Source organism: Anastrepha ludens, chromosome 2, assembly GCF_028408465.1.
Source record: "Anastrepha ludens isolate Willacy chromosome 2, idAnaLude1.1, whole genome shotgun sequence".
Classification (NCBI taxonomy): Eukaryota; Metazoa; Arthropoda; class Insecta; order Diptera; family Tephritidae; genus Anastrepha; species Anastrepha ludens.
Window position 1 is genome coordinate 145929802 of NC_071498.1, and position 23225 is coordinate 145953026.

Below are 23225 nucleotides of genomic sequence, written 5' to 3' on the forward strand. Positions count from 1 at the left end.
CGTTGGATTTACAGGCTGACATTGTTATCGGTGTTAATGCTTAAATATCTTAAACCAATTTTCTTAAATGGAATTGTGATAAAAATACCAAGGGGAGTAACATTTGACCAGCAGGTATAGTGGATGGCACCCATACAAGAGTTAGAGTGCTCATGACATGTAAATCGATTGCAGCGAAAAGTTGAGGATGCACAGCAAAACTACTGTGCTATAGTCAGACCTATGATTTCCTAGGAAGCAGTTGGCTGGGAGAGTCGCACGACGAAGCAAATAGTAATAAGCACACTGACAAGGTTACAACGACTTGCGCATAACAGGAGCCATACGTACATGCCCCACGGTAGCAATGGAGGTTCTTTTAAAACTCATACTCCTTCCACTACAATCCCAAGAGAGAGAAGGGCCATCCTAAGAGTAACCGAACCTACTATTGGCTCATGCGAAAATTTGATATTACTGCTGAACTAACTCCTGGGATCTCAATGATAACATAATGCTGCCGATGTTCAGTTTTATGAAACGTGTCAAGACTTATCTGGGCAACAGAAAGACTTGGGAAGCGTTATCTAACACCAACAAGATAAACCAGAACATGATAACGTGGTATATGGAAGGATCTCTAGCCGAGGAAGGTGAAGAGGCTGGTGTCTGTGGACCAGGGAAAATATACCCGAAAGCATTTCTTTTGATATTTGCGATACAAGTTTGAATGTTAGAAATCAACGACGAAAAATGAATTGACTTAGTGGAAAATTATTCGTGTTTTTATGACAAAATGCAAATGCTGTTATTAATTATACTTCAATATCAGCAATTTATGGTTAAGGCATACCTACTCAACAAATGCTACGGTTATGGTTACGGCTATGGCTTTATGACTACGACACCCCAAATTGCAGCTTTATCCAGTCCCAGCGCCTTTTGTGAATATCCGCCAACTCTTTATTACTGGCAACAAGTGTAGAATAAATTGTAATATTACACTTTTTTATTTCGCTTCTATTTCTTTAACAACAAACAGTTAAAACGTAAAATAGTTTAAACGTAAAAATAATAAAAATATCTCACTACCTTCAAGGCATACATTCTGTCAACGAAGTACTGGGAATTGTTCAGTAAAACGCAAAATAATTGCGCCTGCAAAATAAGCTCCATTCGAAGCAATACTCAAATATCAACGATTAGTGCAGTCATCAAAGCATCTTTTAAACGCGTTTGAAGAGATCTTCTTCAGCTACTTTAGCGAACTCTCCTTAATGGCATCTGTCGACTCACAGCGACGACCGCGGAGTTGCAATTTAAATTTTGGGAAAGGGAAAAAGTCACAGGGGGCTAAATCCGGTGATTACGGTGATTTGTCGAGTTTTTAGTCAAAAAAGTTTTCACAATATGAGCCATGTGAAACGGTGCGTTATCATGGTGCAAGATCCATGAGTTTCCTTTCCACAAACTGGACCGTTTCCTACAAACATTCTCTCTCAAACGCCGCATTACTACCAAATAATATTCTGTATTTATCGTAGAACCATTCGGAACGAATTCTGAGTGCACAACACCATGAATCAAAGAAAACGAGTAACATGACTTTCACTTTTGACCGACTTTGACGTGTTTTTTGGGTCTCGGCTCATGTGGATAGCGCCATTCAGCCGCCTGTTGACTGGTTTGCATGTCAAACTCATACCCTGTTATGATCACCTGTTATGATGCGATGGATAAACATTGGACCCGAATTCACTTGCTCAAGAATGTCTTCAGCCACCTTCTTCCGATGAATTTTTTTAAAGAAATTCAACTCTCTTGGAACGAGTCGAGTTTGCGAATTGATTCGTGAGACACGCTAAGGTCACAAGCTACCTCCCTCAAACTTAAATGATGGTTTCCCAGCACCCTTTCCTTGCATTTGTCGACGTTTTTATCCGTTGAAGACGTTGATGGGCGACCAGATCGGGGCATATCCTCCAAGACTTCTCAGCACTTTGCAAAAGCCTTATACCACTCGTAGACCCATGTTTTTGATAAAGCACACTCGCCATAGGCTTTCTGCAACATTTTCAACGATTCGGAACACGAAATTCCGTTCAAACCACAAAATTTACGACAAATTTTTCGTTCAATATTTTTATCCATAGAGAAAATTGCAGAGCACACCTACGATTGACTGATATAATTAAATGCCAAAAACAAGCTAATTGACAGATCACGCTCACACTCTGCGACACAATAGAGGACAGTTGTTCCATCATTCCGCAAAAAAAAAAATTAGACATATGAGTAACGCACGCTTTTTAATTTTTATGACAAATTGAATATGGATATTGGATGCACTCACAATAAATTAAAAATACAACACATTTTTTGTAATTTGTTTGTATAATTGTATGAAAAGTAATAAATATTTGAATACATACATAGGCATATCTGCTAGATATATTTTTTAAAATTTTAAAACATGAGCACTGCCGATTTTTCTATATAAAGAATCAAGGCGTTTAATACATATTTTGGCGACAGATATTCTAAATTGGACACATTTAAAAATATTTCATTTCTTTTTTTTTTGTTTAAATATCGTCCTGTTCACGGCAACCATTAATGCTCGGATTAATATTAGGATAGATAAGCATTAAGGCATTTTACATAAATACAAATTCAGTATGTACACTATACTATACATATACATATGTACATACATACAATACACATTTACATATTTAACACAATATTGTATGTACGTATACTTGTTCGGTCTCAGAGCTGCAGTACTAATGAAAATTTGAGAAAGCGCCATTTGATAGGCGTCGTCATTTCCTTGTCTCATAGCAGTGATCACAAACACGCACCGGTTTACCTAATTGTCCCTGATCCACGGGTAGCGCCAATGTGTGCTCAGAGCACGAATTGCAAAAAATCTCCCCACAACTGCGGCAGTGATGTTTCCGACGCGTCAAACTGAATTCCTTTTTGCATGCAGTACAATGCGTAGCTATAGAATCTGGTGCCCAGATACCAGCACTGGCCACCTCAGCGGGTAACTGTAACGATAGGTCTGATGAACGTAGTTTTTGCTGTCTTCTTTCGCGCTCCTCCAATTCGGACACCTTCAATTTGCTCACGCTTAGCTGTATGCCCAGTTCTTCGAGTGTTATTTGTGCCTCCGACCATTGCGTGCGCATTTTGTCAAGTTCTGTACGCAGTTTAGAATTCTGCTGCAAGTCATCGGTGAGCTCTTTAACACAAGTTTGCAAGTTACTAATTTTCTCCTTCAACTTTACTTCTTTCTCTTGTAATGAATTTCGCCATTCGCGTTCTATACGGGATTCAGCTTCGGCTCGAGCAGCTCGCTCTTCAGAGGCAGTCACCTGAATGGAGAGTGTTTGTGAAGTATTCCTGAGAGCTTCACCCAAATTAGTTTTATCATTATCCCATCTGGTTGTCAAGTGAGGTGAGTTTCATTTAATTAAAAAAAAAAGAAAGAGAAAATTTTTATTATTTTGTCGAGATTTTATAGCGAATTAGTACTTCGATTTCTGCTGGAATTATTGTTAAGATATATATTGATATTTATAAAGAAGTGTGAAATTATGAGGCTTGAGCGTAAATATATTTACATTAATTCAAATATATTTTAATTCAAAAATATCTTTTTAACAAACACATGCAAGTAGTTATGCTAGTGCTATTGGACATTTGAAATTTAAAGCATCAGCATTGAACTCAAAGTCGCGCGGACAAACCAAGACCAAGACCTCATATTGAATTGGAATAACAAATGACGGAATCAAAAAAAGATATACCCTGTTCATCTAGCCTACCTACAGATATGTATAACTAAGGGAATCGTGCTGGTTGATAATCGTTGAATTGCTACTAAAACCTTGGCACCTTTGGGCAAATGACTACTAGCCTGCATATAAGAAAAAAGGAAATTAAAGAGATTTTCACAAAGCCATTGACACATTGCCACACGAAATCTTTGGCGCAATCGATCCTCTCGATCTTCTGTAAGAGACAACCACTGGAAACATTGATGAGCTGTATAAATTTTTGAAAGAGACTGATTATAAACCTACTTTTAATTTAGAGACAGCCGAAGGCCTTTGTTGCTAGCTCTGCTAAGCAATTATTTGTTAAATAATTTATTATTCCACAAAAAATATAAAATAAAAAAAAACCAACTGTTGTTAAGATGACATACAAATGTAGGGTTCTTTATTTCTAGAAAAACATGAAGCTGTACATTCAATGGACGCTGGGCACTAACAACTGTCGAGCATGGAATCGCTCTACTGACTCAAACATATGATGACAGAGAAAATGAGAACAAAATTGTCTAATCAGAAGCTCTAGTTCGAAAACGGGTAACCAGCTAAAGAACAGAATACGAGAATGATTAATGCAGTACCTGGCCATTGAATTACGACTGATGGCATTTTTTCTGAAAACTTCAAATATCAGGAAAAATTTTCAATCTAATTTGGGCTTTTCCAAACAAAAAATAGTATTAAGGGGTTTTTAACCTATTCTTAGATGTTTTTAAGAATTTCCGGTCAATTGGCCTGCTACGATTAGAAAACGATCAGTTTTTTCTGCTTAAGGAAAAGTTAAGTGTGCGAGTACCAGTGCGAATTAATTCGATCTTGTAAGAAGAGCAAAAAAAACTAATTGAGATCATCTGAAAAGTGAAAGAATTGAATAGTGAATATTCATATACAGGGTGGCTGATGAAAGCCGCTACCAAAAAAAAATTGAATAACTTTTTTTTTTTAAGTTATCTGTTCCATTTTTGTTTTAATTTGCAGATTGATCTTTAAAATTTATTAAAATGGATAACTGGGACACGCAAACAAGAATTTGGATAGTCCGCCGCTATCACGCACTGGAGTCCGTAGTTTTGGTACAGAGAGAGTACAGGCGGATGTTTGGCGGCGATCCCCCGAGCAGATGGACCATAATGAGACTGGTGAATAATTTTGCTGAGCAAGGAACAGTCGCAAGAAGGCCTTATCATCGAAACCCACCAGTTCGGACGGAGGAAACGATCGCTGCTGTAGCTGCAGCTATACAAAGCAATCCAAGGGTTTCAACAAGAAGCTTATCTGCTCAACTTGGTGTCAGCCGACAGTCTTTGCAAACAATAATGCACAAAGATTTAGACTTATTTCCCTACAAAATTCAAATGGTTAACAAACTGAATGCAGCAGACTTGCCGATTCGCTTGGAATTTTGCCAGAAGATCCTGCAAATGGTGGAAGAAGACCAAAACATGTTAAACTGCCTTTTCATGTCTGACGAGGCCCATTTCGATTTAAACGGCAATGTGAACAAACAAAATTGTCGAATATGGAGTACTTCTAACCCACAGATACTCCACGAGACGGAATTGCATCCTCTTCGCGTGACAGTGTGGTGTGCGGTTTCTTCACGCTGTATTGTCGGGCCTTATTTTTTTGAAGAAAATGGTCACACCGTTACGGTTACTGGAGACCGTTATTTGAAAATGCTGAAAGAATTTTTCTATCCAGAACTACGCCGAAAGAGAATTCCTTTCACCTCTGTGTGGTTTCAACAAGATGGGGCAACGTCTCACATAGCCCAGACTGTTATGACAGAGTTGCGACGAAAATTTCCCAATAAACTGATTTCAAGAAACTGCGAATTTCGTTGGCCCCCCCAGGTCGCCTGACCTTACTGCACCTGACTTTTTCTTGTGGGGTTTATGTAAACAAGAAGTTTATAAAACAAAGCCAACAAATTTGGATGAACTAAAACAATCCATTCGGGCAACAATTGCGGCTATTCCTGTCGCAACTGTCAAAGCAGCAATGAATAACTTTTTACTAAGATGCCGCACTTGTGTCAACGAGCATGGGGGGCATTTAAATTCAATTATTTTTAAAACTAGTTAAGCTACATTTAATAAAATTTAATGACCTTCAACTTGAAAAAAAAAAATAAATGAATACCATACACTAAAAAAAAAGTTATTTGAGTTTCTTAATGTAGCAAAATTCATCAGCCACCCTGTATCTAAAATATAACAACAGTAAATACAAAACATACATATCTTTTGAATTTGTCACGTGGATTATCCTTTTTTTTTAATTTAACCAGTTTTTTTTAGAAAATGGGCCGAAAGACGTATTTGACATCGGGACAAAAGCATCAAATTGCAGTTCTTTTGAAAGCCAAGAACCTGAACTATGCAGACATAGCAAGAACCGTTGGAATATTCAAGGCGCCTGTGGTAAATGTTGTGGAAAAATACCAACAACGTTTTAGCGGTAACTTCAAACAATCGCCAAAATTTTCGCAGAGAACACATCACCTCAATCAGACAGGATCGCAAAATCGTCCAAACAGTTCTCGGGAACAGAAATGCTTCAAGTCGGATGATTTTAAGAGAGGTTCAGGAATCTGGAGTAAATATTTCGGAAAGAGCGTTACGACGACGCTTATACGAAAATGGACTTTTTTGCAGATGACCAGCAAAAAAAGCCAAAACTGATACTGTGTATGCGAAATCGGCGGAAACTTTGGGCATAACTTCACAGAGACTTCGAGGCGAAATTTTGGAAAAAAGTAAGTTTAAAAAAAAAAAATGTTTTTCCTTTGACAAATAGCAGTAAGAAGATGTGAATATTCACACTTTTTTGTGGTTTTGTTTTTTCTTACAGATCATCTTCAGCGATGAATGCCGATTGGAAGCGGTCACAAAAACAGCAAATCTTGTTCGCAGAAGAGCCGGAGAACGATGTTCTGAAGATTGTGTGCTTCCAAGGTTCAAACACCCCCAGGGTTATGGTTTCTGGCTGTATAACCTTAGAGGGGCCGCTACATTTTGTTGAGGGAACAATGCGCTCTGTCCAGTACGTGGACGTGCTGGAAAACTTTTTGCTGCCATCTTTAGAAACCCTGAAGTGTCCGAGAGACGAATACACCTTTGTGCAAGATGGAGCTTCATGTCACACATCCAGGATGAGCATGAATTGTCTGAGCTCAATGGAAATAATGGTTTTGCCATGGCCTGGCAATTCACCGGACTTTTACCCCATCGAAAATTGTTGGGCATACCTCAAATCGGCAGTATACCAGCGGAATAATACCACAATACAACAGCTTAAGGAAAACATCGAAGATGTGTGGTATAATGACCAAAATCTTAAGGCGAAGATAACACAGTGCGTAGCCAGCAAGGAGAGGGAGGAGCTACGAAATATTAGTTTAAAGAAAAATGTCAAGAAGCTTTTAATAAAAACAAACATGTAAACTTTTTTAAATGCTTTAAAACCATTTGCTTTTTATTCGCTCTCAAAGCCATAAATATGTAATATTTATCATCGGTCATAATTCAATGGCCAGGTACTGTAGAATTATTTAAAAGAGGTGCTCCTAGGAAAAACCTACGGGCAGTCGCTAAGGTAAATAGTAATCTTCTGCCACCAATAAAACTTGAGCTAAGTAATCGAACTAAGTAATCAAATCGCCTAAGGAAATACTTAAATTTATAGTAACAGACCAGTATTTAAGGTCAAAAGTGAAAAATTTCATTAAACTCGCAAAAATGGAGTTCGTCAAAAGTGACTTTATCCCCAAAACTCCCTACCTACTCAATATATGGTAAAATGGATCTTTCAAACATTCACATTGTTCACATGTACCGAAAGTTCGACCTATCAGTTTGACTGGGGTCTCCTTTTACTGGGTATGAACTTAAAATATAATATATCTTTCAACTTTCAACCAGGTTGGCCAATATTTTTGTCGTATAAAACTTGTTGGTAACTTCTAGATGAGCTAAATGACAAATCTCTTTGGGTATGGATGTTTAAAAACAATCAAATCGTTATCACTCGATGATAAACAGTTTTTTTCTAAGGTACCGGCAAATTTAAAGCACTTGAAATTAGTAACTTGAATGTGTTGTCGTAACCACTAAAACACAAAAGACCATGATGTCGAAGTGCAAACCTCGAATAAATCTAAATCTAACCAATAAAAGGCACTAAAGGAGAAAAACCTTTTTCTGAAATTACAAGTATAACCAACTTAAAAGTAGTTATAATATTTTGGAAGGAAGCTGGAACGTGAATAAGATCAGGGACTACTTCAAAAAATTCGGTCCAGACCAAACTGGAAAAATGATATTTCAAGGTGGGGTATACATCTCGGTCTCAAAGTCATGGTCTTCTTCTTCTTCTTAATTGGCGCGATAACCGCTTACGTGATTTTGGCTGAGTTTAACAAATCGCGCCACTTGTTTCTTTCTCGTGCTAACCGGGGCCAGTCAGACTCATCAGGTGAAGCCAATTCCTTCTCCACCTGATCTTTCCAGTGCAGAGGCCTTACTCTTCCTCTGCTACCACAAGCTGGTACCGCATCGAATACTTTCAGAGCCGGAGCGTTTGTATCCATTCGGACGACATGACCCAGCCAACGTAGCCGCTGGATCTTTATTCGATGCGCTATGTCTATGTCGTCGTCTAGCTCTTACAGCTCATCGTTCCATCGCCTGCGATATTCGTCGTGCGTAAATATACATTCTGTGAAAAAAATACTGGGAATTGTTCAATAAAACGCAAAATAATTGTTTAAACATAAACATTTATTTTGACGCCTTCAAAATAGGCTCCATTCGAAGCAATACGCATATGCCAACGATGAGTCCAATCATCAAAGCACCTTTTAAACGCGAATTCTCCTTAATGGCCTCTATCAACTCAAAGCGGCGTCCGCGGAGTGGCGATTTAAATTTTGGGAAAAGAAAAAAGTCAGAGGGGGCTAAGTCCGGTGGTTGTTCAAAGATATTTGTCGAGTTGCTGGTCAAAACAGTGTTCCCAATATGAGCCTGTGAGACGGTGCGTTATCATGGCGCAAGATCCATGAGTTTTCTTTCCACAAATTGGGTCGTTTCCTAGGCATACTCTCTCTCAAACGTCACACAACTTCCAAATAATATTCTTTATTTACCGTAGAATCATTTAGAATGAATTCCGAGAGCACAAAACCATTATAATCGAAAAAAACGAGTAGCATGACTTTCCCTTTTGACCTACTTTGACGTAGTTTTTTGGGTTTCGGCTCATGTGAATAGCCCCATTCAGCCGCTTGTTGACTGCTTTGCATGTCAAACTCATGCCCACGTCTCATCACCTGTTATGGTGCGATGGATAAACGTTGGACCCGAGTTCACTTGCTCAAGAATGTCTTCAGCCACCTTCTTCCGATGAATTTTTTGAAAGCAATTCAACTCTCTTGGAACGAGTCGAGCAGCAACGCGTCTCATGCCCAATTGATGGAGTAAAATGTTGCGAATTAATTCGTAAGACACGCTAAGGTCACGAGCAACCTCCCTCAAACTTAAATGATGGTTTTCCATCACCATTTCCTTGACTTTGTCGACGTTCTCATCCGTTGAAGACGTTGTTGGGCGACCAGATCGCTCAAACTCTGCAACACTATAGAGAACAGTTGTACCAACATTCCAGCAAAAAAAATTTAGACATATGTAACGCGCGCTTTTTAAATGAACAATTCGCGATATTTTTTTGACAGAATGTATTTAACATTGCTAAACAAAGGGCCTAGTTAGACGTGCAATCAGTTGGTAATCAGTTTATGAGTATAAACTCATTATTCTTCAATACAAATTCATTTTCCTAATCTCTAAATAAAAAATTGACACGTACACCTCTGTTAGGGGTTAGACCGAGCTTCTCCTCCTATTAGTGGCGTACGTCTTGATGTTGTTCCACAAATGGAGGGATTTACAGTTTTTAGCCGACTGCGAACGGCACATGGCTTTTTATAAGGCTTTTGGCAGAAATGCACTCGGGGATTTGCCATTGCGAGGGGCGACCGCTATTAGAAATTTGTGAACGAATGTTGAAAGTGTAGAAGGTATTTTCGCCATTAATTAGTATAGTAGGAAGATGAGTAGCTGAATTCCAACGCGGTCGTTCAAGCCTTGAAGACGATCAAAAACAGCAACAACACCAAAAATCGTAGAAGAAATACAGGATATCGTACTGGAAAATCATGTAGTCACTGATAGAGATTTAGCAGAAGCCCTAGGCATATCATTGGGCAAAGTAAACAATATTTCCACTGAAGTACTGGGTCTCAGAAAGCTGTGCGTACAAGGGGTCCTGCATTCGCTAATAATGGAACAAAAACACATTCGAATGCGACTTTCTCAACAACAATTAGAGCGTTTTCGAATGGATAAAGTGGATTTTATGCGTCAATTCATACTATGGATGAGACTTGAGTCTATCACACAAAATCAAAAGAAGAGGCTAACGAGTGGTGTGAACCTCGTTCTTCGGAAAAAATACCCAGTTTGCAAGGAAAAAAATTCTTTTTTATCAGGACAAAGCACCGTGTCACAAGAGCATTTTGACGTTCCCCCGACAGTCGGTTCTACGTTACCGGAACGGCCCGGATTTACTATATATTCGGCCAAGGACTGTCACTCCAGCAGCACTCCCCATACATGTATAGGGAATGTTTTTGCTGGTACAACAACAACAAAGCATTGTCAAAGACTAAAAGTCATGAATTAAATTCAAATTGTTGGACCCCTAGCGACTTCCATCTGTTTCCAGACCTAAAAAAATTCAAGCATGAAAAGCTTTTTAATCATATGATGGGGTCATAACAGCTGGGGAAGCGCATTTTCAGGTAGACTATACTGAATAATAAAGTGCATTTCAAACCAAAAAATTGTGTTTCTCTTATCGAACCGTAAAACTTATGGAACAACCTGGTACTCTACACTGTAAGTATTCTAAACACTGACCGGGAGGAGAATATGGTATTTTATATTCAGGCTCTTCATACTAATATTTGGTTCCAAAAATGATAAAAAGCAAAATTCCGTGGTAATGATGAAGTGGAGTCGGCTATTTGTGCCTACTAATTTTGAATAAAAAAGCTTTTTGAAAGACACACTTTTTGAGGGGGCTTAAAGAAAATATATCGAAACGGAGAAGTAATTTCATATTTAATTTCACACATCTCCTTTGCATACTGCGTACTTTTCCGGTACTCCTCCGGTACAGAACATAGGTGCTTCAAAGAAAAAAAAACGAAAATTCTGTTTAAACTAGCCACCTACTCTAATTATATTTCAACTGGTCTTGCGTTAATTCAATAAAATTTCATGATTGGTCCTTGCATGGCATGTTTTCTTTTTAATTCTGTCAACTTAAGTTAAAAAGTTATTAGATACGCTCGTAAGAAACCTCTTATTTTTGACGCTCACAATTTCACACTTACTACCAGTTATTTTTTTATCGATGAGAAAGCTTACTTTTTCTCCAGCTCTGCAATTGTGTTGACCATATCTTCCTTTTGATCCTCTAACTTTGTAAGTAATTCTGTTTTATGCTTGAGTGAAGCATCGCATTCCTAATCCATAAAAATGGTGGAAAGAAAAGAATGTGCATGGACTGTAGTTTCAGTTTGAAATAAATACGTTTTCTTTTTTATTTTTTAGATTATACATAAATATTACTTAAAATTATTTCATATATTTAGTTAATATTTATTTTGTATAATACAATAAAAGGTGTATTTTATGTACTTAATATAGAAAAACTCAGTTTTGCAAAATGAACAGCGCGAAATTCGTACAATTTTAGTAGCTTTAACAAAAAGTCATACGTATATTTATTCTAAAATACTGAGCCTGTAGACGATTTAGCTACACAAAATATTTCTTGTTCATATTTTTTATTTTTTATTTATTTATTTAATTTATTTTTATTTTATTACATACATTAATACGCAAACTAAATTTTTAATGAAATGTTTTAACAATCATCTCAAACAAAAAAAGAAAGAAATTCTGATTCAGAAGAACAAACACAGTAATAATCATAAAGTCATCACCAGTTCAAAAGTAGTCCAAATGTGGCTCTGGCAACCTATAGTATGTTCCTCACGCCACTCATTCCGACGTTCATCGGTTGAGTCAATGTTATCTACGTAAATGGCCCAGATTACTATCTGGCGAAGAACTTCAGTAGTATTTCCAAAAAATTTATGAGAAATCTTTCATGCTAAGTACAACAACAACTCATACCAGGACTTCCCACGACAGTCGATTAGACGTTACCGGAACAACCCGGATTTGTATCCGACCTAGGACTGTCACTCCAGCACCACTCTGGTACATGCTTATGCTGCTGTAATAACAACAACAACTATTACTTCCCGCAGAGTGTCAGTGCGCATGGAGCTTAGTGCCGCCATCCCGGTTTAGCCAAATTTCTTTTTTAACTTTAATAGCAAATTCCATAAAAGGTTTGCTGTACTATCAATTGTATGTCATCCCTAAGCCGTATGATATTTCTAAGGATATTTAGAGAGAGGAAATAGAGCTAGAAAATTAGGCAAATATGTATTAAAATTTATTGAGGAAGTTAGGCTCGGAGAAATACTCTGAATCCATGAAGTAGGCAAAATAGTATTTTCACAGTGTTAACTTCAGTCCTAATAACAGCAATAATAATAATAATAATACGGCAAAATTGTCTCTTCTTATCCACTCTAGAGCCCTCTATATTGTATGTACATTAGGGTGGCCATAATTTGTATGGAAAAAAAAATCATTTCTCATTTGGTGTACTACAACACTAGAAATGTAAAGTTATTAAAACAAAATACTAAATATGAAATTTTTAGCCTATAGCAGATGATATCCTGCCGCAAACTTGAAAAATGTATTTTAAGACAAATTTTTGAAAAAAATATTTTCGTAATTTTTAAGAAGCACTGGCCTTTTTCTCATTTTTTTATAATAGCTTAGACTAAACTCTGATAACCAAGCTGCGATTAAATCTCTTACTGTGATTGTCACTAATTCTTAACGAGATGGCGAAATATTTTCGTATCCATTCGATATGGGTGCCGAGGCATAGTGGCATGCAAGGGAATTATTGTAATGCAGACAAATTAGCGAGAACGGGCACTACGATTCGCCTCCCTCTTGGTATGAAGAATGTAGGTATACCCCACTCAACTTACAAACAGCTTTCAACGTACAAACTACAACCCCAACACAAGATGGGTTGATAGTCGGCCATGAAACGTTACAATAAGAATTTCGCCAAAATCGGACGTCAAACGCTTAAAACCGTTATTTAATCGGTCAAGGAAAAAGTCTCTATATTAGTTGCTTTGATCACAGGCCACTGTCTCCTAGGTCAACGTACAACATTTCGACTATTGCAGAAGCTGCAAGCATGAGGGGGAAGAAGAGTCTGTGAGACATCTTCTCTAGCACTGTCTTGCGTGGCATGCCACGGGGTTAAGATGCTTTGGCTCTTCGTTCTTGAATGATACTGATGACCATAAGGATATAAGTGTCAGCCAGATCAATGGGATTTGCATTTAAAACAAAATGGTTTAACGAGGAGTAGCAGATAAACTGCTGCTTCGATATCACAATGGATTCGACAAAGTTGATTTAAAGACAGACTAACTTACCTACCTAGACTAAGCTCAGTAATTTCAATCAGTATTTTCAGTACATTTCACTGATTCGCTTCGTCTTTTAATATACTTTAAAATCATCATTTACCTCACGATTCTGAGCATGAATAGGGATTTGAAAACGTGAAACTTGCAGTGTTGTTTGGAAAATAAAGAAAAGTCGTGAGAAATATTTTTATACTATAATATTTTACTTAAAAAAATACTAATTTGCAGAACTTCTGTTTACGATATATTTTTAAGAATTAAGCTCGGGGAAGTACCATCGATGGCATTCTGGTAATGACATTTTTTGAATTTAATCAGCTGAGTGAATTTAGCGGAAGTACCGTCTAATGGCAAAGCGAAAATTTACGCTGCTTACAATAAAAGAAAAAGCTGACATTCTGAACAAACTAAATGCGAGGATTTCCATTAATGCACCAGCTAAAAACTTCCACGTGCATAGATCACAACATCTCATACTAAAAAAAAAGAACACTCCTTAAAGAAGTTTGTTATGCGACCTGAATCCGGTCCAGATAAAAGGAAAACTCATAAGGTTTCAGAATTTCTGATTTTCCAAAAGAAAATGCGTTCTTCAATTTGTTTGCGAATCAAAGGGACACAAATTTACCAATAACAAGTGATATGCTAAAAGAGAAAGCCAAGTTATTGCATGCTAAAATTCAGGATAAGTCTGGAGGGCTCCACGCTAACCATGGTTGGATTGCAAATTTTCGAAAGAGGCACGAAATACGATGGCTAAACATTTTCGGAGAAAAACTATGAAATAAGAATGACTCGATAAACCAATTTTTGTGTAAATTTAACAAAACAATTATGGATTTAAGTTTGATAAAAGAACAAATATACAATGCCGATGAGTCTGACTTATTTTGGAAGCTCTCCCTCGATAAAACTCTTATGTGCTCAAATGAAGCTTTGACTCGGGGCATAGGATCAGTAAGGAGAGAATAAGTTTTGGTGCTTGTACAAATGCTGCTAGAAATCATAAAGGAAAAATAATGGTTATTAAGAAATGTAAATTGAAGTAACCCTAATTCCAAGTCAATGGCCGCTTTTTATGAAACTACTGCACGGTGCATGTTTCATACCATTTGTTTATGATAAAATATTATATTATTAAAATAAAAAAATTGGAAAAATCTCTTCGGATGTGTTTAGCTAAAGCTATGAAGATACCTTTTGAATACTTTTTAATATTCTGTTGGCGTTATATAGTAGGAATAAGCGTCGACCCATCGACATGGGATTAAGGTGACAAATGGAACGACATGAGATTAGGTTAAAAAATCGAATCCGCTATTGTCTACAAAGAAAATTAAAGTGCTTGGAAGACATTAGCTTTATTTGAAGAATGCTTTTACAGAATATTTAAGGTTTCTGTCAAAAATTGCTTAAATAAACGGTTAAAAGAGTTGCTTCGTACGCAAAATCTTCCGTAAAAGCACTTCTTGCTTCATTCCAAAGAAGGCGAGTTAAAAAGCTACGGCGGCCAAATATCGAAAATGTGTTTTCCTCCAAAATGTATGGCTGAAAAATGGATTCTTATTGCAACATCAATTCAGTCATTGTTTCAAAAACTGTTTGAAAAAGCATCCAATAATGCTTCGATTGGGCAGAGCAAAACAATGCTTGCTTTAACGATGTTGTGACGCTGCAGAGGCTCAGAAACAGGGTGGTACAAGCGAGTGTGTGCAAAACAAACCGAAATCGAAAATTTCTTTAATTTCAAATGAAGCTTATCGCTTTAAAGGGTATTTAATTAATACAATAAAATCAAATCAACATGGATTGCTATCAGTAAAAAAATCACTATTTAAATTTATATGGAAAAAAACCTCAGCACTTGCAAGAATCAAGTTTCTACTGTATTTCATATTCAGTATGTTTTTTGGGTAACTTAATATTTCTAGAGGTTGTACCGAATAATATCAACAATTTCGGAAATAGCGGTCACCCTAATGTACCTATTTTCATACTGTTAAGAGTTGAAAAAAGCGCACGTTCGAAAGTATTTTATCTGGAAAAAAAATGTCAAAGTTCAACGCGAGTTTTGAGCGGCTTCAAACTTCCACTTCGATGCACTAATTTGCATATCCAAAAGTTTGCTAAAGATTACATTGATTACAAATTTTAAAATTTTTATGACAATTTTTTGAAATTCGTTAAACTTTTGTGAATTTTGTACAAAGTTTGGAGCTTTATGAACTTTGAAGTTCACTGTTGTACAATGAACTATAAAAAATGTTCATTAAAAATTAGCACGATTTTTTTTTCCTTGTTCACTCCACTCGGGAGCATAGGTCCTCGACAAGACTCGGTCTTGCGTTGGTTTCGTTAATCTATTTTGTTTAATGGCAGGGTAGGTGATTAGCCTGCCGCTACCATTAGCACGAAATAGATTTTGAATATTGTAAAAAAACACACTGACTTAAATATGTGAGCACAAGTGTACATGCTTTTGCTCGTAAACTTTCAAGCAAAATTTAACTAAAACCGATTGGATTTGAAAAAAAGCTTAAATTCACTGGCTACAGCTTTCTCTAAATGCTAATATTATATGTATGTATGTATGTATGCAACTATGTATGTTTGTATGTATAAGTAAAGTATATGATTCCAACTTTCTTCTGATTGATTTTGTCTATAAGTAACTTTTCGGTTTGTCTATGCGCAGGTATTTTATTTATGTACTTTTTATTGTACTTTTGACTAGACCGCAAATATTCAAATGAGTCGCCGCCTTCAGATTCATTTGCATTACTTCAACATCCATATTTTCAACAATAATATATGTATGAATGTTTGTTTGTATGTACTTACACCCCTATTATATATATATATATTCTATACATTCTACATATATATATGTATATTTATATGTATATATTATTATTGTTGTAGGTTTTTAATTTCGCTTTTTAACACCTCCTAGATAGTAAAAAGGCCTTTAGTACTTTTATATATGAATATTAGTAATTACTGTTCACAGCTACATATACATACATATATAAATTGGAAAAGAGAATTTCTGCATATAGCACGTACATACATTAGTGTTGTTGTTTCTGTTTATTATCCAAGTGAAATATGTTAAAAATTTAGCTTTTCATTTCCATTAGCAAAGCTTTGTTTTAGACAGAATTTGTTCTGGGGCTTCAAGGCTTTGCGGCAGCTATGTGTATGTATGTATGTATGCATTACTGACATTCAAATCGATAAGAAAGCATTGAACTATGTATGTAGGTATGTTTTGAATTTCGAATTCGAAATGCATACGAAAACTAAAATAAATGCTTAAATTCAAATTGTAATTAATGCAATTAATTGAATGCAATCGTTTTAATTTTGCATTTGCTCTTGTGAGAGCATGTAATCACTTTTGCAGGTGTCCATCGGTTTATCCGGATACGATTTGCCCACTTCGGTGAATGATTTCGCTGAAGTTGGTGTTTTAAGTTCACCATCAGTCTCTAATTTTTCGGGTGCCACGGATGCCGATGGTGATTTGCGATAATTGTTAGGATTGAAAGGCGGTATGGCGTCGACTTTTAAATGTAAACGCTTTACTGGTGGTCCGATGTCCTGGCGGTGTTTTTTGGTGAGTGCTTCAAATTTTTGTAAATTTTGTTGACGTCGTGTACTGGGCGATTTGTCTCCTCCTCCACCTGTATGGCCAGCTAGCTGTTGTTGTTGCTCTAACTTATTTTCATATTTTTTCTCTAATGACTGCAAAATATTGCCAATTTGCGAAGCTTTGGTTTGTAGTCGTGACACCATTTCACCCTTTTGGGTTAGTTCGTCTTCACATTCCTGATTTGGTACAAATTTTTTGCAAGATTTAAAGAATTTATATATGTACATACATAAGGTAAAAGACGCTCGCAGCAATAGCTGTAGGTATTTTTCAGCATAACTTATAATTACATTAAAAATAAATATATTCAAAAAAAAGCAATAAATTATTAGGTATTAAGTTTCAATATATGGTGAACAGATAAAAGTTGCCACTCGAGTAGTTTCAACTAAAATGACAATATTACTTAAAATTAAATGAAATGAAAGGTCATAACAAAAAAAGTAGTCCCCCCTATAACACGTTGGATTAGTTTCGGATTTTAGCAGTATTCTCGTATAACTGATCCAAAATATCAATTTTTCTTGTGGAGAAAAACAATTTCTTTTTAACTTAGGTCTTGTTACCTTTTCACCTGTCATGGGTGAGAATTAAATATTTTATTTAAAATAAATACTTATAAAAATAAGATATCTTTACCATACATATGTATGTATAATTCATTTCATTTCATTTATTGTATAATCAATACGCTTACACTTCAAAAACTAGGAACGCAATGTAAATTTATTTGTGAACTCTACAAATAATTCACAGAACAGAAATATGTGGCAAATACAGCGTTATATGAGAAGATTACCGCATTGTAAAAGTACGGCGTTATAGGGGGGATATACCTATGCTGAGGGCCGGTAAAAACACTTTTTGATAGTGTGAATATACAGAGAGCGGAGTACCACATTAAAATTACAAAATCAATTATTTAATACAGGATTTCGGAAAAAAAAACATTTTTAGTAGTTCATTTGATAGAGTAAAATCTTATTAAACATGATTTAATTTTATTTTTTATTTCACCAAATTTAATGTATGTACAGTTGTACTCTCGATTAACGAACGCCACGCTTAACGAATATTTCCCATAACGAACAAAATTATATTAGAAAAAAAAATGTTTCGCTTAATTAACGAAGTTTCCTATAACAACTAACAAAAAAGAGGAAGTACTGAGAGCGATAACAATGATGAGATTATATCAAAGCTCAGCGAGGAGCTGGCTACCGAAGAGCTTATGGTTTTGCAATGTGATTTACAGCAAAAAGATGTGAAGACTTTATAGTACGAGGAAGCAACAGAAAGACAAAAACCGTCGAGTGTAATTAGAGAAATGCTGGAAGCATAGGAGTCAGTGGTATCTTGCATTAACCCTCGACGGAATAATGCGCGAACAAAAACTCTCTCTATCCCTACGAACGGAATAATCCATAATAATTTGTTTTTTTTTGTTAAAGTTTGGGGAAAATAAATAATTCTGGCAATGCTGTAACATTATTTTTCATTAGAACAAATAGTAAAAGTCTTTCCGAAGATATTTTGAGTGCATCGCGGATTTAAGAGGTGATACAAAAGGGATAAAAAACAGAGTGGCTAGTGGCTAAACGCGCAAAAAGATTTGTTCATCGCAAATTGAATGTGAATATCTGCAATATGAATGTCTTTCCAATTTCTATAGAGGTAATTTATCAACTAAAAATAATTAACCCAAAATTTCTCTAAATTCATTATATAGCGCCAGGAAGCAACTAAATTTTTCAAATTTAATACTACAAATTTTAGACAGAGGCAACAACATAAACTCTTCACGGAAAAAAAGTCAAAAATATATTTTTTTAATAAAATGTAGGTGTGGTGTTTTTTTATTTTTATTTCCATATACATACATACAATGGCGAGCATAATTGAGTGCACGATGATCTACGTTCCTGATTCAATAACTAAAGGTGACGTAAGATGCCTCTTGGAAAAGCTGATTTTAATTTCAGCGCAAATTCTAAAGAAAAATTACTCAAAGGCCAAAAATGGATGTTGAGTTTGTACATGTCCAAAAAGATAAAATGCGAAGAAAAGAATGGGTAAATTCGTGCACCACTTCATTAAAAACAGGCGAAAAAGTTTGTGAGTAACGAATTTTGAGATCAAGCCAGATCGGAAGAGGGCGAAGTTTACTAGTGATGCTCTTCCGATGCCCATCGAAATTTTGCATTGCAGGAATGAGCCCGAGACGAAACATCCTTCGGTTTACGCTTCTACGCAAACAGATCAAATCCTTTTTATTTAAAAAGTGTAGTATTATTTAAGCGAATTTTGATTTTAAAATCATGCACTGTTTGTTGTGTGTTTCACTTGGAAAAGGAATTGGCCTATCTTAAGTAACGACTTGTGAAACTGGATACATTTAAATCCAACGTCAGTCAAATACTTTCTGAGGGGCAGATTAAAAAGTTGGAGACTCTACCAAAATAATTCATTGGGCTTGGGACGAAAGGCACAGGTAATAACCAAAATTCGTACATGGATTAACATAGGTCTTCTGAGAATGGGAAGAAATATATTTTTTGTGGGAAACTTGTAGTTTTTAAGATCAAAGCTTTTGCGAAACGTACCGAAAGTTGTAGAAATTGTTAAAATAGGTGACAATTAATTGCATTGTCAATATGTATGGACACATGCACCGGAATGGTTAAGTTAAAAATATAAATAATTAAGTACCATTCATAAGATAGGTAGATGAAATGATTTAAGTGCCACTGTGGCACTCCCCAAGTAGCACTAAAGCGCCGTTGTTGTACCATTATGAGACCTCCAACAGCAATATCTACAGCTAGCTAGACCTGTTGATTGATTCATAAAATAACATAAAACTCTTCTATGATTTAAATCGACTTTTTTCAATTTTTGACTACCTTTCCAGAAAGAAGATAAACGTATGCCCCTTTTTACCCTTACTTCGAAATTGCATCAATGGATTGAGTAGCATCCAAAATCAGTTGTCAAACAAAAACTTGTATTGCCGAATCCAAGGCGCATCCATTAAAATTGGTGGCACCAACAATGTTTTGTACGTTTGATTGTCACGGCAAAGTACTGGAAAAGTAAGAAATACAAAATGAATTCATCTTGTTTCATCCTGTACAAACGTCCATGTGGCGTCTACCACCTTTGATTGAATCTGGATTTTCGTTTTTAATTTTATTTTTACAAAAATTTGTTTTTTTTTTTTAATATTGTTCATTCATTATACATCAAAATTTAGAAAAATAGCTTGCATGGGCTAAAAATTCAACAAATTTTCAGCATATATATTCCTTTTGCTATAGTAAAGTGCAAATTTTAAGCGATTAAAAAGTTAGGTTCATTAAAAAAAACTATTTGGTAAATTTTTTTATAAATACACGAATTTTTTTTTTATATAGAAAATGCGCAACGCAGACAAGGAAAAAAATGTATAGTATCAAAGGGATGTTTAGCCATTTTAAGCTTGTACTTTTTATACTAAAATTGTATGTTAAAGTTATAACAACTGCATACCAAAAAATGTTTCAAAAATTTTAACTAAAAACCGTGGAATTGGCATGACACATTTATGGAAGTTTTCTAATTTTTGTATGAAATTTAAAAATTGGATTTATATGGGTTTTGTTAGACAATAGAAACCACATTTTTATACAAAAAATATTCAACAAAATACTCAAAAATAAATAAAAAAGTAGTCAAAACTGTCAGTGAGATTAAAATTGAAATATTTTGGTGGCCCGGGACGCACTATTTTATTTTACACTTATTTATATGGGAATTATGGTTTTGCCTCGCGAACGTTTCGCATAACGTAGAAGATTCTAGAACGAACTGTGTTCGTTAACCGAGGGTATACTGTACTTACAAAATTTTCCATTTATTTAAATTATTTTGTTTGAATTCATTTTGAGTTAATTTAATTTTTAAATATATATGTATTAAAAACAATTAAATTAACTTAATACAATTTTATTTTATTTTATGAATAGTTTATATATTTAAAAATTAAAATTTAGTTTATATATTTAAAAAATTTATTTTAATTTTTCATTTTATTTCGTTTTATTATATTTTATCACACTTCATTTTTTATTATTTTATTTGACATAATTTTATTTTACTTCATTTCACTTAATGTATTTTTTTATTTATTTTATATATATTATATATTTTATTATTATTGTATTTTTAGTTTCTATTACATTTTTATTATTATTTTATTTTTAGTTTCTATTACATTTTTATTATTATTTATTACTACGTTGTTTTTAGTTTTTATTGTATTGTATTTTTAGTAATTGAGTGGGCAACTGTTGTCTGGTCACCTCAAAACACTTCGCAAAACCGTGCTATCTTTGTCGGTTTTCACCTGTCTCGTTCATACCCACCTGTAATTTACGATACATTTCCAAATTAATTTGTTTGATATCGTCCAATTGTCGACGCAGCGATACGATCGTATCCTGCTTTTCGTGTATATCCTTCTCAAGCAATTTCATTGCCATATCAGATTCAGCTTTGAGTGATATTTGTAGTTTCAATTCCTTGTCTAGCTCTAAATTTTTCTTTTTCTCTTCACTCAATTCGGCTGTTAGCGACTCAATCGTGGCTTTATTCGCTCTATCCGTCGATTTGTTTGGACTGGCCTCGACATTGGATATAGGAACATCTTCTGTATAAAATAAATATTTAGATTTATCAAGTTTCCAAGTGCAGCAAGGGAACGTATGGCAAGTAACATAGTTCTATACATACTAGAACTGGTCGCACTTTGACGAAGCGCCTGGTTCTCGGCTTGCAGGGCCAATAGGCTGTTACGCGCGATCGCAAGATCCTCCTTCATTAACGCATTTGTAGTGGTCAGAGTTTCGACTTTAGCTTGCAGATTACCTACAGTGGCACTAAAGACAAATATCGATTTAAAATTTCGTTTAAAAATCACACGATACACAATTCTGCAACATCTGGCTAATTGTTTGCAAGACATTTCGAATGCCCCAATTTTCACCGACTTTGCTTTAGATATTTAACAAGCTTTGGTGAAAAGCGCCAGCCAATATGTTGCTCATGACTTGATTGCAATTTACGTACTTTAGATGCCGATTGAGCTCTTCAATGTAGTTTTTCTGGTCCAAAACCGCAATCATATTGCCTTGACCGTTCGCCTCCAGTGACTGATTGATCTCCTCATCATTATCGGTACTACGCGAACTCGAACGCAGGTAAAGCGAAAAATCAATAACACCCTGCTGTGAGTCCAAATCTTCCTCCTTCACGCACAAATTACAATCAATCACATTTAGACCCACTAAGATTCCCATAATGACCACAATCTACGATAAGAGACGCAAAATAACATCAACTACGCATTTTTAAGACACTGCTTTTATCCCACCTCATCGCTCATCATCAGCGCATGTGACTCATAGTATTCGTAGAGCGAATCATCTCGATGCTCGATAAGCGCTTGCAGATAATCAGCTAATTTCTTTTGCATCAAAGCTATGCGCAACCAAGCTCGTGCGCGTCCTATATGTGTACGCACCGTGGGAAGATCTCGCACACTCGCTGTTATGTCCTGTGATTCAGGACAATAGTTTTCTACACTTTGAAGCAGGTCCCATAATTCTTTGCGTGGCCCCAGAAGACCCTAGAAAAATTGGTTAGAAATATGTAGTACGAATAGGAACACTCATTCCAACGGCGAATCATCTTTACACACCTTCTTTGGACGCAAACCATGACCTAACACGTGCTCTATTACAATGAAGAAGTGCTGCAGCGGTAGATGGTCAGAGTCCAACATACGTCCGAAACGCAACGATTGCTCCAATAACTCCTTCACCACGAGCTTACAAATATTTACCAAATTACTGCGTTCAATTTCGGCTGGATCGCGAGCTAAAAGTACACACCGACAAACATGCAATATTATTCACTGCAAAGCCAAGGCCGATTCAGAAGATTTGGATGCTAAATGTACTTATGTAATCAGCGTCGTCGAGAGCTGCATTCAAAACTGTACATACTTATATAATATATTCATCTATGCTGCATACATATGCAA

General features: G+C 35.7%; 1 protein-coding gene across 3 annotated transcripts in view; it reads right to left on the bottom strand.

Moving 5' to 3' along the window:
- Nucleotides 1-2406: 2406 nt before the first annotated feature.
- LOC128855496 (protein RUFY3) overlaps nucleotides 2407-23225 on the bottom strand; it is a 37565-nt gene continuing 16746 nt past the window's right edge. For 2 of the 3 annotated variants that reach the window (XM_054090448.1, XM_054090450.1), the window contains exons 2-8: nucleotides 22881-23059; nucleotides 22554-22808; nucleotides 22250-22491; nucleotides 21914-22059; nucleotides 21547-21830; nucleotides 11315-11412; nucleotides 2407-3429 (exon numbers count right to left, since the gene is read on the bottom strand). In XM_054090448.1, the coding sequence (XP_053946423.1) occupies nucleotides 2805-3429; nucleotides 11315-11412; nucleotides 21547-21830; nucleotides 21914-22059; nucleotides 22250-22491; nucleotides 22554-22808; nucleotides 22881-23059 (1829 nt within the window). In that variant the 3' untranslated portion in view covers nucleotides 2407-2804. Of the gene's footprint in view, nucleotides 3430-11314; nucleotides 11413-15191; nucleotides 17320-21546; nucleotides 21831-21913; nucleotides 22060-22249; nucleotides 22492-22553; nucleotides 22809-22880; nucleotides 23060-23225 lie in introns of those variants that run through there. The other variant, XM_054090449.1, reaches the window with a different exon arrangement.